Source organism: Pseudopodoces humilis, chromosome 20 (genome assembly GCF_049639895.1).
Source record: "Pseudopodoces humilis isolate 2021_Gansu_Grassland_sample_001 chromosome 20, ASM4963989v1, whole genome shotgun sequence".
Classification (NCBI taxonomy): domain Eukaryota; kingdom Metazoa; phylum Chordata; class Aves; order Passeriformes; family Paridae; genus Pseudopodoces; species Pseudopodoces humilis.
Window position 1 is genome coordinate 1,021,577 of NC_142219.1, and position 14,447 is coordinate 1,036,023.

The 14,447-nt window shown below is 45.5% G+C and overlaps 1 protein-coding gene across 2 annotated transcripts in view; it reads right to left on the minus strand.

The window, feature by feature from the left end:
- The window catches only part of TMEM132C (transmembrane protein 132C), a 166,636-nt gene that overhangs the window by 34,958 nt on the left and 117,231 nt on the right, over positions 1-14,447 (minus strand). For both annotated transcript variants that reach the window (XM_088064946.1, XM_088064947.1), the window contains exon 4: positions 1,840-2,023. In XM_088064946.1, the coding sequence (XP_087921072.1) occupies positions 1,840-2,023 (184 nt within the window). The remainder of the gene's footprint in view (positions 1-1,839; positions 2,024-14,447) is intronic.

Genomic DNA, 14,447 nt, shown 5'->3' on the forward strand with positions numbered 1-14,447 from the left:
TTATCACAAGGCACAGCAATGAGATAAACACATGAAGGCTTTGTGAGGAGAAAGGTTTAATGATTTCACTGTTTGAGCCCTCTGTTTGAACCCACAGTGCCTACTGGCAGTCTGTTGGGAATAAAGGATCTCGCCTTACGTGATTTATACAACACTAAACTCATCCATTTAGACCTCCAGTTCTTACAGAACCCTCTCAGGCAGATGAATTTTAATGCAGAATAGACACGAGTCTGCAAGAACCCAAGTGCAAAGGCCTTACACCCTGACAGGAGATACTGGAATCTCCATTCCCTCAGATATGGAACACAGAGAAGCTGATGAATTCTTTCAGGAAATGAGCAAGAACACACAAAGTCTGCCAGCAGACACATGGCTGTTGTTTGATAGTGGAAGGCATCTATCTCAAAATAAAATCTGACCACAAGAATTCTTCTTCACGCACGTTCTCCAGTCCTTGGAGGACAGATGCTCCAATAAATATTCTCTGTTCAAGCTGACAGGTAATGAGGACAATTATTTCCCCCTCAGATCTGGAATGCAGTGCAGGCTTTCTGCTGACTTAACAGACTGTGGATCAGGAAATTGCTGGGCATGACCTCATTTGATATGAGCTGCAGTTTCACTCTTCAAAGGGGAAGAATATATTGAAGACTGGGACTTCCAGGAAATAATACTCATCTAATTATCTGCTGAACGCTGTTCAAAGAAAAGTCTGCCAGAATTCTGCCACCAAGATGATGCACCAGAGGGGCAAAATTCACAAGAAGCATAGAGCTATGTCTAACTCTTCTTCCAAATCCTGACCAACAGAAAATAAAACACCTGCCTAACAACAGCACACCTGAAATGCTGGATCCAGTGGAATTCCTTCTTTTCCTAAAACACTGAGCAGAGAGAGTAGATTTTAACCCAAACCATCTATCCATAGAAAAGTCTGCACTTCATGATTCTTAAATATATTATTGTGGCTATTATTGTTTTCCATTTTTGACTTGAAACCAAAAGTTCTTACACTATCAGGTCATCAAGCAGGAGAATCAGTATCAGCCTCAGCCTACTAAGGACCAAGCAACTTGGCCTTCAGCAGAAGGTCCTTGAGGCCCTCTGGAGTCGCTCTGCAGCTTCCGAGTTCAAGGCAATCAGAAACAGGAAGGAAAATCATCTGGGCTTTGTGGGAAAAGCCAAGAAATTCAGGGTTTAAACTTATGGGAGATGGCTGAAGAGGCAGCATCCCTTTTCTCTGAGCATCCCTCTCCCCTGAGCATCCCTTCACTCTGAGCATCCCTTTCCTCTGAGCATCCCTTCACTCTGAGCATCCCTTCACTCTGAGCATCCCTTTCCTCTGAGCATCCCTTTCCTCTGAGCATCCCTTTTCTCTGAGCATCCCTTTCCTCTGAGCATCCCTTCACTCTGAGCATCCCTTTCCTCTAAGCATCCCTTCACTCTGAGCATCCCTTTCCTCTGAGCATCCCTTTCCTCTGAGCATCCCTTTCCTCTGAGCATCCCTTCACTCTGAGCATCCCTTCACTCTGAGCATCCCTTCACTCTGAGCATCCCTTCACTCTGAGCATCCCTTCACTCTCAGTATCTCTCTCCTCCCACGATCCCTCTCCTCCCAGCTATACTCTCCTCTCAGTATCTCTCTCCTCTCAGTATGTCTCTCCTCCCACCATCCCTCTCCTCCCAGCTCTCCTCTCCTGGTCGGTGTGCAGGCCCTGCAGCAGTGGGATGTGCCCAGAGGAGGGTGAGTGAGGGATGGCTCCAGGGGCAGTGCTGGGGCGGGCAGCACTCCCAGCTGAGGCTGCCGCTGGTTCCCAGCCAGGGCAGGGCTCTTACCATGGCCAGGGGCACGATTCCCACCAGGTCCTTCTGGCAGATGAAGATCTCGGCCAGGGCGGTGTCGGAGGAGCCGTGGTGGGGGTACTCCACCTGCCAGCTGATGGGCTGCGTGCCCGACAGGCTGCTGAAGCTGGCGATCTCAAAGTCCAGCTGCACGACCTCGTGGAACAGGCTGGTGCTCCTGGGGAGGGCACAACAGGCAAAGGGAAGAGCCATTACTTGGGCTGAAGGAGTGAATCACATTAATCCTGGACATTCAGCTGTTTACATGCACACATCACGCTTTTAGCGAGGTCCTTTTCCCAACCTACAGCTGCCCTGGAGCACACAAACTGGAATTACCCAAAATTATTCAAATTATTTTACTATGGGCCCTGTGGAGAGATGCAATCCAGGTTATTGTAGCTGATGAAGGCAAATTATTATTAATTATTATTATTATTATTACTACTACTACTACTATTATTCCATTCCATGTTTTGTATTTCATTTTGCAAATATGTTTCATAGTCTGAGTTGGATTTGAACTCTGATCAATCAAAGTCAAGGCCAGTGCATCTCATGAAGGCTGAGGGGTGCACAATTACTGCAGTCAAAAAGAAAACCAAGGTTTCCTGAAGATGTCCACCACCAGAATCCCAGGAATCCTCAGCAATGAAGCTCAGTGTGACTGGTGTGGGGAAGCCATTAAAACAATTAACATGATTAAAGGAAAAAATGACATTATTTGTCTAACCTTAGAGATGCTCTCTGGAAATTAAAATCTCGGGCAGCTGAGACCAAACAAAGTAAAAAGCTGTGGCAGGTAAAATATACCACAAACCCAGTAAACAAATTTGAAAACCAAATATGAAAAGACAGGCTGGAAATGTTTCCCTCACATTAAATTTCTTTAACTACACCAGAAATAATAAGAATATATGAAAGAACTTTGCTGGACTAGCTGCTAGTTTAATTTTAAAAAAAAAGAAAAAAGTTTCAATTCCCTTCATTAGAAATTACCCATTAACTTTTCTGGAACTTTCCAAATGCCTTCCCACAGTGTTTAATATTCCACTGAATATTCCTGCAATCTAACCCTACGCTGAAATGATTTGAAAATGAAGAGAATGACAGGTAACTTCCTAGCTCAGTAACCCAATCCCAGCCTCATCACACCTCTGCCTGCATTCATCACGCAACAGCTTCAATTTTTCCTCTCTTTTTTACAAACAATACATGAAGGCCCATTTTTGAGAAAATCCATCAAGAACTGATCATGTACAAAGCACTTCTATCCTCAAGTGCTAGACTTTCCTTCTCCCTCTGAACAGAAATCACCATTTTTTGCTATTTAAGACATATTCTGTGCTTTACTTTGCATGATTACTTTGAAAGCAAATGGTTCCCCTGATAATTATTATTTTGATTATGGGTTTGCATTTGGATGGCTCCCTCTGAAAAGTCTTAATACTGCCTAGTGTTTGACATTTATTTCCTTGCTGTTTCCTTGCTGTGTCAAAAGAGAGCCACTGGAGCACTTTGGTGACAGTGGCACATTCCCTGCCTGCATTTACAGAGTGATTTGGGGCAGTAATGTGATAGATGGATGGGTTTAGCAATTCATAACTCAAACCCAGCCTATTGCCATTTGAAGAGCTCCTACTAAATAAATCTTACAGCCTGTAAATACGAGGCAGCTGCAATAACTGTGCTTCACACACTCCTGGGACACCTCCAAGTGAATATACACTGGGTGGAACTTGGTCATTTGTCTGCAAACACCATCCTATGCAAAGATACCTGAATCACCTGAGCTGCAGCGTTCATTTGGCTGCTAAAGGCACTGTTATACCTTAGATTAATGACACTGAAATGACATTATTTGCACCATTTCTAGTTCTTTTTCTTAGCAACTGACAGAGAAAAAGATTTTCTATGTGATTGACTATCTCAGTGCTCTCACTTCCACCAAGTGGAGAACAAATCTTTGCCCACATCAAAGCTGCTCTGAGAGTTAATGAACGCCAGGGAAGTTCTCCAGATCAAGAAGTTTGCCTGCATTTCTCCAAAGATCCTCTGGAAATGTGCATCTCTCCAACAAAAGCCCTGCTGGCAGCTGCAGAGAGCTCGAGGTGGGAATCTGGAGGAGGGGAAGAGCTCATTTCCAGGCAGCCCCTGACTCCCAAACCTCTTCTCCCTTTCCCCAGAGTCCCAGCTTTGCTCCAGGACCCACGAGGGGCTGCTGACAAGGCAGGGGAGTGTGGGAGGCTGCCACAGGTAAGAACAGATCTGGGTTTTGCCCAATCTTTTATCAACCACAGCCCTTGGTTTGGAAATGATCCTCAGCACCCTGAAGCCATCCTGTGCCTGATGATGGACATTTGATGAGCTGTTCTGTGAAAGAAATCATGGGAATGGCCTTTTACAAACACCTGCCAGGCTGGGATCTCCAGTCCTCCCCAGGCACAGAGCTGCTTTAGTGGTGGAGGGCTACAAAAAACGGTACCAAAATTCATCTGCAGATTTCTGATTAACGCTGAAGTATTTTTTTTCCGTAAAACATGAGATACAAAAATGTTGAAAAATGTGCACTGTGCAAGACAAAGCTTTTCTTGGTGCTCTTCCAGGCTGACCTGCATCATTATTCCAGTGTCTGCATCTGTGAGTAATGCCCCCACCTCCCCCCACAGCAAAGCAGCCTTTATGCAATGTCACACCATCATCAGTTTCCTCCTTCTCTCTTCACACAGAAGAAACAGAGAGACGATCAACAGCTGGGAAAACATCCACTTGAAAAAAAATATGCCTTCAGAGATGTGTAATGGCTGAGAAAAAAATGCTTCTCGTGAAGCACATTTAATGTTCAGAGCTTGTTCACTGACTGAAACAGCAGTTCCTTAATATCCAACATTTAGAAGTGCTCAGCAGCCGGAACAGCAAGTAATTATAAAACTTTTCTAAAGTACACAGCACGTTGTGATTACAAATGAAGCTTCCTCTAGGCAGGGCTTCTAAGGAATTGCTCCAGGGTGGATATATGAGTCTAATTTGATTGGATTGAGAGTTCCCCTGGGCCAGTTCACTCCTTGGATTTATTTTAATTTATAAAAATGCTAATAATTCAGGGCTAGACTGGAGCACGGGCTAGCACAGGGGAGTGAGGACTCCTGATGAGCTGAGCAGGGTGGGTGTGAGCATGAGACATGGGCCAGGAGCTGATCCCACAGCTCCTCCCTGCTGGAGCTGCTGATGGTTACAGCAGCTGAGCCTGCAGGTCAGGGATGGGGGAATTTACTCCTGGCAGAGGCTGGCAGCAAAGTGCTGCCCCAGGAGAACGGGCAGCAGAGCCCCTGAATGCCTCTGAGCAGCACAGTTTTAGAAAAAGAAGGTGGAATGGAAATGTTCTGTTAATGGAAAGATAATAAAAGATGCATAAAAGGCAAAACAGAAGTGACATGGAGAGAAAATGCCATGAAACTCACTAGCTGCTGCCAGCTGTGTGGGCAGCACACACCCCTGGGAGATCAGCCAGTGTTAACTGCACCAGCACCTTCAATTTTACATTTCTGAGTGTGATATTAAGCATTTCTTTGTAACTACTTATTGATCATTCAGACCTTCAGTGCCCTGAGAAATACTAACCCTTGGAAGAAGATTTTTCTTCTATTCATATGCAGGACTGGCTCTATCAAAAGCTGTACTTCATGTAGGGGATTTCAAACCTGGTACCACGGGAGTACACCTCACCTGGGCTCACAGACACAGAACAGAGTCTGTTTCTCTGCAGGGCTCTGGGAAAAGGTGGAGCAAAGTTAAACCTGGCCAGGGCTGAGCTGAGCCCAGGATTAGTGACCACTGAGCCCAGGATTAGTGACCACTGAGCCCAGGATTAGTGACCAGGCCTGGGCTGCAAAGCTTCCCCAGGGGCAGGGGGAGGGAGGCAGAGAATCACCAAGAAAAGCACACAGAGAGCTCAGCTGATGCCAGAGCCATCAGCAGACAGAAATCTTATTGCTGATGCCCATCTGCAGGTGTGGCCCTGCAGTCTCTGATGAGAGATTTCACAGTGCTGGGTTATTGCTCCAAGTAATAGAGCAGTTTCGACTCTTAAATGAGTGAATCTTAGGACTGCTACAGGCTAAATCAATAATTTCGATTTATTACAGCGACTCTCAAAAGAGAAATTTTAAAAAGCCTAGATTAAAAACATTTTTTAGCCATCCTTTATTCCAACAGATTTTTACTGAAAGTGCCTAGGGATCCGAGAATACTTCGACTTGCTGGAAATTCAGCACCTCCTTTCTTCCCTAATGCTCTCCAGCTTGACAGTGACATCTTAATGCAAGATCAGCACTTACCAAATGACATAAAAAACAGGGAAGAGTCCAACCCCATCATCCCCCAGTTCCACTGCACATCTTATTCCTCACTAAAATGGATGTATTGAAGCATTTCACCACCATGGGCAGAGACAAACCCATCAAGAGCTGCTGGTCAGAGCAATCTGTGTGGGAGACACCAGTGCCTCTTCCCATCTTGGAAAAAGCTGGAATGGGCTTCAGGGCTTGTGTTCCTGCAGTTCTCCATCTGCTGCTCTTCTGCACCTTCTCCTAAGCACAGCTGCCAGTGGTGAGCTCTGGAATGGACACGCCTTGGCACCAGGGGGAGTCACAGCAATTGCAGAAACATCAGCAACACACAGAATTACAAACTGCTTTGGGAAGAGTGACTGATGACGGCTTTAAAGAACATGCAATGGTCTGGGGGGAAAAACCTTAAAAATCACTGAGTTCCACCTGGCTGCTCCACCACTGCCCACCTGAAACGCTTGTTCACGTGGAGTACAAATGCTTAAAAATAAGTTTATTTCAACAAATCCTTAATAAAAGCTGGTACAAAGCTAACCCCCTCCCATAAAATTGGGGAAAGGATGTAGCAATTACAGAGTAATGCTAATTACTGGAGGCAAAACGCAGCTTAAAGATCTTATTTTGCAATATCAACCCAGCTTTTACCTTTAAATCATAAAAACCAGCAGAGGCAAAAGAAAAGGATGATCTATTTTGACACAGACAGGGAGGACATAATTTCATGGAAATCTACGACATTAAAAGTATTATGAAGTTCTCCAAAGGAAAATACCCAAGGTATAACTGAGCAAACTCTTGATCACCACAACATAATATACGTGTGTATCTTCAGGAGGATGATATAATGCTGCACTTGATTTCTTTGTACAGTCCAGATCAGAGTTAGATTAGTTAATAAGGTTTCTTGGCTTCCTTGTCATAAACTGTGATATAAAACATCACTTTTTGATTAAGGTATTTGGACTAGGACAGGAAATCTCATTTTGCTTCCCAGCTCATCCACAGCATCCTCGAACGACCTCAGGCAAGACATGAAGATACAGATCCTTAGAGCTAAAATAAAATCAATAGGCATTAGGCCTCGTGGAGCTTTAAAAACCCCTGGTGCCTGTGTGCTGGGCCTGATGGTGGCACCTTTGTCATGCTGCCATGAAGCTCAGGATCCCAGCTGGACCAGCCACAGCAGGCGTGGGGAAAGGCTTGGAGACCACTCCTGCTTCAGCAGGAATTAAACATGCACTGCCTGCATGGCAGAGAGTGCAGAGAGCCAAGGGTGGCATATTCCTGTGCCTTTATTCCCCAGGACAACAAGGACAAGAATAATTTTGTCTTCCAGTCTCACAAAAAACCAACTCAAGTGTCTGAATTCCCTGTCCAAGCCTTGCCTACAGATGCCAACCTCAGTGATGTTACACTGAGAACAAACAGCAAAAGTCATGTTGCTAATTAGAGCACAGAAAGGCAGAAATGCTCCTCTCTTGGACAGGCAGAAAGCTGAACAAGACAGGCCCTGAAGGAGGAAGATCTGACTGGGGATCACAATAAAGCCTCAATTTCTTCCTTCCATGCAGAGCAGTTTTTTAATCACCAATAAACGCTGCAGTGAAGACAGCAGGCTCATTAGTCTTCTCTGATACTACATCACAGCAGGCATGGGCTAGATGAGATTGATTTTTCCCTGTTCCCAAAGGAATCAGGTGTTCAAGCCTCTGTCTCAGACTGGAGCCATGGCAAAAAGGCTGTGTGCAAACACAAATCCTGAGCTGCCACCATCTCCCACCTCCATTTCATTCCCATTCAGTCTGCCACAGATACGAGGCTGCTAATGTCTTCATTACAATTTCAGATAACAAATACATAGGCAGATTGGTCAAGAAATCAGCTTTCACAGTGATTCATCGTCTCTTCCTGCCTGTGAGAAGGACATTTTCTACTTAGTATTCATTCAGTGCTGGAACCTCTCCAGCAGCACCGTAAGTAAGCGGCATTTTCCTCTTCTGGAGACAGCAAATGTGCAAGCACTGCAAAGCTTCCAAGGGACATCACTGGAATGGAGACCCTGAGCAGATCTTTTCAGAGAGACTCACTCCAAACCCAGAGCCTTCAAATGGAGAAAGGAAGGCAGAATCATCTCATCAGCAGCCTCAGATCTTATGGCTCTTTCAGCTTGATAGATGCAGCAGGATGAGATCAGACAGCCCAAAGGACGTTTTATCATTCCCATTTAATTGCTGGCTTTAACCATTTGGGAGCAGGCAGTGAAACATTCTCAGAGGCAGCAGAAGAGCTTTGACAAAGCAGTCTCCATAACACATTCTCTGACCACAGATATCTTGCACATGTGTTTTATTCCACTTAGAAGCAACAGCAGCCCTGGAAATGATGCAGAACACAAAATCTGTCTGTGATGCACTGCTGTGCTCCTCTGCAAGACACTCACACTGGAACAGACTCAGGATGAAGCTGCATTATGAATCAGGTGGCAAAAAAATCCCATTTAGATGTAACTGTGTATGCAAATCAGATGTGGGATATGCACATCTCATTTACAAGTCAGGTACCTTCAGATTCCAGCTCCTATAGCCCTTACTGGGTTGGGGTTTTTTTATAGCTCTGACAATGTATCTGCTTTTTGGCTGGCTTTAAAACTCCAAAAATGTTTGTGCATGAAGATCTCCATTCCTTCTCAACAGAGAACCTGCCTGCTGGAAAAACACCTACCAAGTCAGCCATTCACCAGGCATGTAAAGGTGGTAAAATATCTGCATTTTGCAGAGGCAATGCATTTAAAGAAAGCACACATTTAGTGCCTTAGTAAGGAGAATAAGAGAACAGAAGTGTTGAATATTGCGGTGAAACAACCAAGAAAGTAACACTGAGTGAAGTAGTTTTTCATACTTGCTGGCCATGGACAAAGTCCATGGGGCAAGGAAAAGTCAAGTTTATGGGTGCCAGCCCCAGGCTCCCCCTGCATTCCCTGTGGACACGAGTGCAGCTGTCCAAGCTTCCTTTTCCAATGATCAACGTGTGCTTGATGACACTGTCTGAAGAGAGCTCCAGTTCAGCTGCAGAGCTTCTCTGGGTGTCTGTGAAGCTGCCAGAACAGAGAGAAACGAGGTGTGTCCTCTGAGAAATAAACTCCACTGCAATTTCATCCCAGAGCAAAGCCAGTTTGTGTGGGGTCCCTTGCACTGGGAACTGAGCACCACTGTGTTCAGCCCAGAGCTGGAGAGTATCAGTCTGGGGAAGGTGAAGAACAAGTTTTCCTTTCAGTACATTTTTGCCAGCTGCACTAAGGAGCGCTCTGCAGGATGGGTGCATTCCTCTCCCCCAGTCTCAGGCTCTATCTCCTGGCTCAGACCATGTCATTCCCCTTTTCAGTATTTGTAGAATGTCTGTGTTGCTCTTTTATCCCACTCGCTTGTTGTGAATTCTCTTTAATGAATGTGCTGCTCTCATGTCTCTCCTAGGCTCAAGTCAAACACAGGTTAGAGTGAAGCACAAACCCAAACCAGTCTGAGGAAAACACTGAGCAGCACCAGTGGGGGAAATCCTGAGCTCCTGGGACTCCATGTGAACGGGAATGGCTGGCTGAAAACTGCTGAGCCAGCTCAGTAGAACTAGATGGGTTTTAAGACCCCTTCCAACCCAGGCCATTCCATGGTTCTACAATTCCCTGTCTGCTTTCCCTGTCTTTTTTCCTTCTTATGAATGTTTAAAACAAAAGAGAGTGAGCTGGTGCTAGTGAATGTCCTGGGGAAATCAGACAAAAATGTGACCAACTTCAGGCTGCAGTTATAAACCAGCTCTTATTCACATTTACAAAAACCATGGACCCTGGGGCTTTCAGTAGCTGTGGTTCTGGAAGTTTGATGGACAAACCTTTATTTTACAGTTCATAAAGCAAAGCTTAACAACGCTGCCTTCCTAATGCCATCCAAAGCTCCTGCTCATTGTAAATTTAAAAAGAAGCTTATTGAAAGCAGAACCAGCATAAATACTGGAGGTAGATCCATTACATTTCATGATACAGTTATTTGGTGGTAGTTCACTCCTCCTGTTCAAGGATAATAAAAGGGAAAATGTCCCCATGACATTCAGTGGCAGAAATGTCATTGCTGAAGTGCCTATGATGTGCAATTAACATTTTTAAGGATTCATTTAAGCGGATACTGTCACGGCTGATAGATCTGAGATTACACCAACTATCTAAGTTTGGATTTCTGCCTAATTCAGCATCTCACTAGAAACTTCACCCTCGCACTTCTGGATATTTATATTTTTCTTTCTCCTTATGTCTACTGCATTGAGGGTACTATAAAAAAATTGTTCATTTTATAGATTTATCATTTTATGATTTATCATTCAAGGCCAGGCTGGATGGGACTTGGAGGAGCTGGTCTAATGGAAGGTGTCTCTGCCCATGGTGAGGGGTTGGAACTGGATGATCTTTAAGGTCCCTTCCAACCCAAACCATTCGAGGATTCTCTGACTTCTCCCCCACTCCATCACTAACGTTGTATCACAGTCAGAGTTTCTATCCAAACAAAAAAACCTTTTCCTTTTTTCAATGTTCTGCTTTCCACAAACAAGTTGTACTTTTCACAAAGAAAACCACTTTGTTTTGAAGAGTCAGTTGTGGGACAAGAGCTGTTTGGTGTTAGGGTGGATTAAAAAAGAAGTCACTGTGCATTGTGAATGAAGGCACTGCATGAGCAGGATGGAGATTTCAGGTCTGGACTCTGTGTTTATGAGGAGAAGTCCTGGATCTTTGCTCCTTGGCATTCGTATCCCACCCTGCTGTCTGACAGAATGAAAAGGCAGGGAAATACAGAAGATATCTCCTTAGCAGAAAATCTGTCTTGAAGCAAAATGTTTATTGAAGTTTGTAGGAGGCTGCAGCTCCCTTTGGAGATTCCCCTGGATGTGAGAGAGATTCCCAGAGAGCCTGTGCTGGCAGTGCAAGGTCTCTGCTCAGAGCTGGGAGTGGCAGCAGGGTGTCAGCAGCTCAACAAGACAAACAGAGGAGACATGATCCTAATGCTGAATGGCCTGGGAGAAATGCAAGTACCTCCTCGACTGAAAACACTCACAGATACACTCTGAGAGGCTGGAAGTGATGGCCCTGACATCTGTGCTCCTGCCCAGGTCTGGCCTTCCCCTACAGCACCTCAATTAGAAATCTGCCATGTCTAATTTGCTGGGAAACCTCAGTTTCAAACGTGCTAAATCAGGCAAGGCAAGAAAACACAATGGACTTGGATGAGGCTTTTGAGAGATGTGCTTTACAGAGGTGACTTTTCCATTGCTAGAAAAACAATTTCATTTCCACCTGGCTCCCAGGAAGCGTGCAGGAGTGCTGGGGGGAACCTCAGGCTCCATGATAGCAGAATACTCTTTAAACAACAGCAAGATTTTTATTGCAGAAAGCAATAAACAAGAGCCTAGCACAGAATCCCTCCATGCAGCACAGTTACACATTTGCCTCACTGCCCAGAGCAAAGATTTCAAACTCTGCTGTGATTTTTTCCAAGCAATCACTGCTGCCTTTTTATGCCCTTCTTGCTGTGCCTTTTTGCACTAGGTGAGTCAAAACAGGTTTCTATGTAATTATACAAATGACATTTAGAGGACACTGTCCAAAAAAGAAAAAAGATTCTAAAGAACACGAGCTTTCCCTTTGTTATTGAAATCTTCATTAATATCATCACCACCCCTGCTCTTAGCTGACTCTGAACACTTTGATCACAGGTAGGACTGGACTGATGCAAGTCCAGCTTCCCAAGGCTCTGGGGAAATGCAAAGCCAAAATCAGAAGCTCCTGTGGATCTTTCAGTTGTATTTACACCTTTGCCTGCATGTTAAGGAATTTTCTTGTGCTTGTGAATTGTTTCTGCAGAGAACAGCAGCAGCAGGGACTCCACAGCTGTGTGAATGTCACTGAGAGACAACTCCTGAAGACCAGCATTGGGTATCTGTCAGCCCAGGCTGTGCTCTGCTCCTGAGCTGCCAGTGGCAAACACAGCTGGAGGCAGAGAAAACCCCAGAGTGCTCTCATGGCCTCTGCTCTGACACGGCAGCCTGGAGATAGGAAAAGGCTAAACGGGGCAAGGATGATGACAGCCAAGCAGAAAACATTAACAGCACCAATATAAAGGGGTTTGCTCCTTGCAGCCTCCTCCCAGCTCAGATCCTCCGTCCAGTTTGGTTTTCCTGGGGTAACAACCTGTCAGCTGCCAGGCCTTCAGATCCAGTCCCAAAGGAGAGAATCGTGGGCACTGTTCCCCTCAGCGTGCAGTGCTGTCCTTTAAACACAGAAACCAGAGCGTGCAGGAAACGATCCAGCTCTTAAAATCTGTGTCAACAACTCTCCAAGCTCCTGGAGCTGCACAGTGAGCGCTGCTAACCATTCTCCTGGGTTTCCTGAGAAATCAGAGTGATGGTAGCCCTGACCCACGCTCCGTGGGACACTTTGGTCCTGACCCTCCTTTGGCTCGAGTCAATCGTTGTTCTGCTGTTGATTTTGATGGCAGTGGGGCCCCTGTTGCAGTGTCACCTCTCCTGTGCCCTCAGGCGCTCTCTCCAGCAGCACTGTCAGCTTCGGGAAGGCAGGACAATTTAAAAGTATTTTCTAAAGCCCAAGGCAAACCAAGAGATGACCTTTCCCACCAGCAGAGAGCTGCTCACAGGCTGCTATTGAATATTCCACCCGCTGTAATGCTCTGCTCCCACAGATGAGCTGGCTGCTCTGCACGAGGGATGGCTTTTCCTTCTGCTGTCCCTCTCCTCACCCCAATTCACTGAACTGGGCTCTCAGTGTGCTCCACACCTTTGTTCCTGCCCTCACCTGGCACCGGCCCTGTGCTATGGCATCTCTTGTCCCCAGGACACAGGAACTCCTTTCTCTGCCTGGGGATTCTTTCAACAGACACAAAACCTTCCCCTTCCAGGCACTTCTAAAGTTCTGGCTAATGCAGAGGTAAAACCTCTGCAGGGTAATGGGACATAAGAGCTGAATTTCCAGGAGAGCTCCCCAAGCCAGCACGGCACACAGGGACCTGCCAGAACAGTTTGTACCAGAGACAGAGAGCATCCTCCATTCTACATGGCACAATCTTCAGGGGCTCTTACACATTCCAGACACGCTCATAGCTACATGACATTCAATCAAAAGGCGTTTTGCAAGTGGACAAATATTTTCTTAATAATTTTTAGCAGAATTGCAAACTCTTCCAAGAATTGCTCTTTGCTAGGAAGTTGGCTGTTATTTTTACAGATAGGGTATCTGTGCTATCCAGTTATTTCTATAAAGACACTTGGCCTTTAGGACTAATATAAAGGGTTTCCCAAAGCAGATGGAGCTTTTTGAATATAGAAAAAGGGATTTACAGGATTACCAAGCCCCAAGTATTCAAATATAAAGATAAAATTATGCCTTAGGCAAGTAAGAAATGCTCTAGGCTATCAAAGATTGTCTCTTCATCCTCAGTAGATGACACCCAGTGTAAAATGACATTATTTCCTGACATCAGTAGATCTTTATTCAATTCCTCTTGCTGATGATGTGGTTCACAGATCATCAGCAAGACACTAAATGTCTTGGTGAAGAGCACAGAGAAAGGGAAGAGAAAAAGCAGAGAATGTCTAAACTGGCTGTATTAAATTATTGTACAGTACTCCCATGTGCTACCTGTGCCAGCAGACACAAAAAAAAGGAGCTTCTGGAATCACTGATGTAATTTACTGGCAAGCACAGAACCATCTGTGACAAGCCAAAGGCTGAGGACATGGAACTTGTGAATGAAATGCTCTGTGTGTGTAGAGTGGGAAGCGACACAGACACAAGCAAACAGGCTGGACGGGCTGAATTTGTCAAGCTGAGATTGTATCTGCTCCCCTTCCAGTTCTCAAATTATCCATCAGGTTTGTGTTATCCCCTGCTAGCCAAGCTCCTGTGACACTAAGCACACAGCCTGGGCCCCTTCCATGCAGGGGAGCACGGCCAAGGGGGATCCAGATCTTTTATTTACTGATAAACTCCCTCCCTCGTTCACTGCCCCTTCCTCTCTCCCTCCTCCCAAGCTCTGGAGCCTGGGATGAGCCAGGCAGCTCCATCAGCTCCTGGAAGGTGCTCGTGGTGCTCCAAAGCCCTTTGTGGGGTCAGGGAGTGGCTGCATGATCTCACTCCAGGCATTTGTCTCCCCTGGCCTCCTATTGAGCCTGTCACAAGAAATGGCTCAATGCAAGAAAAAC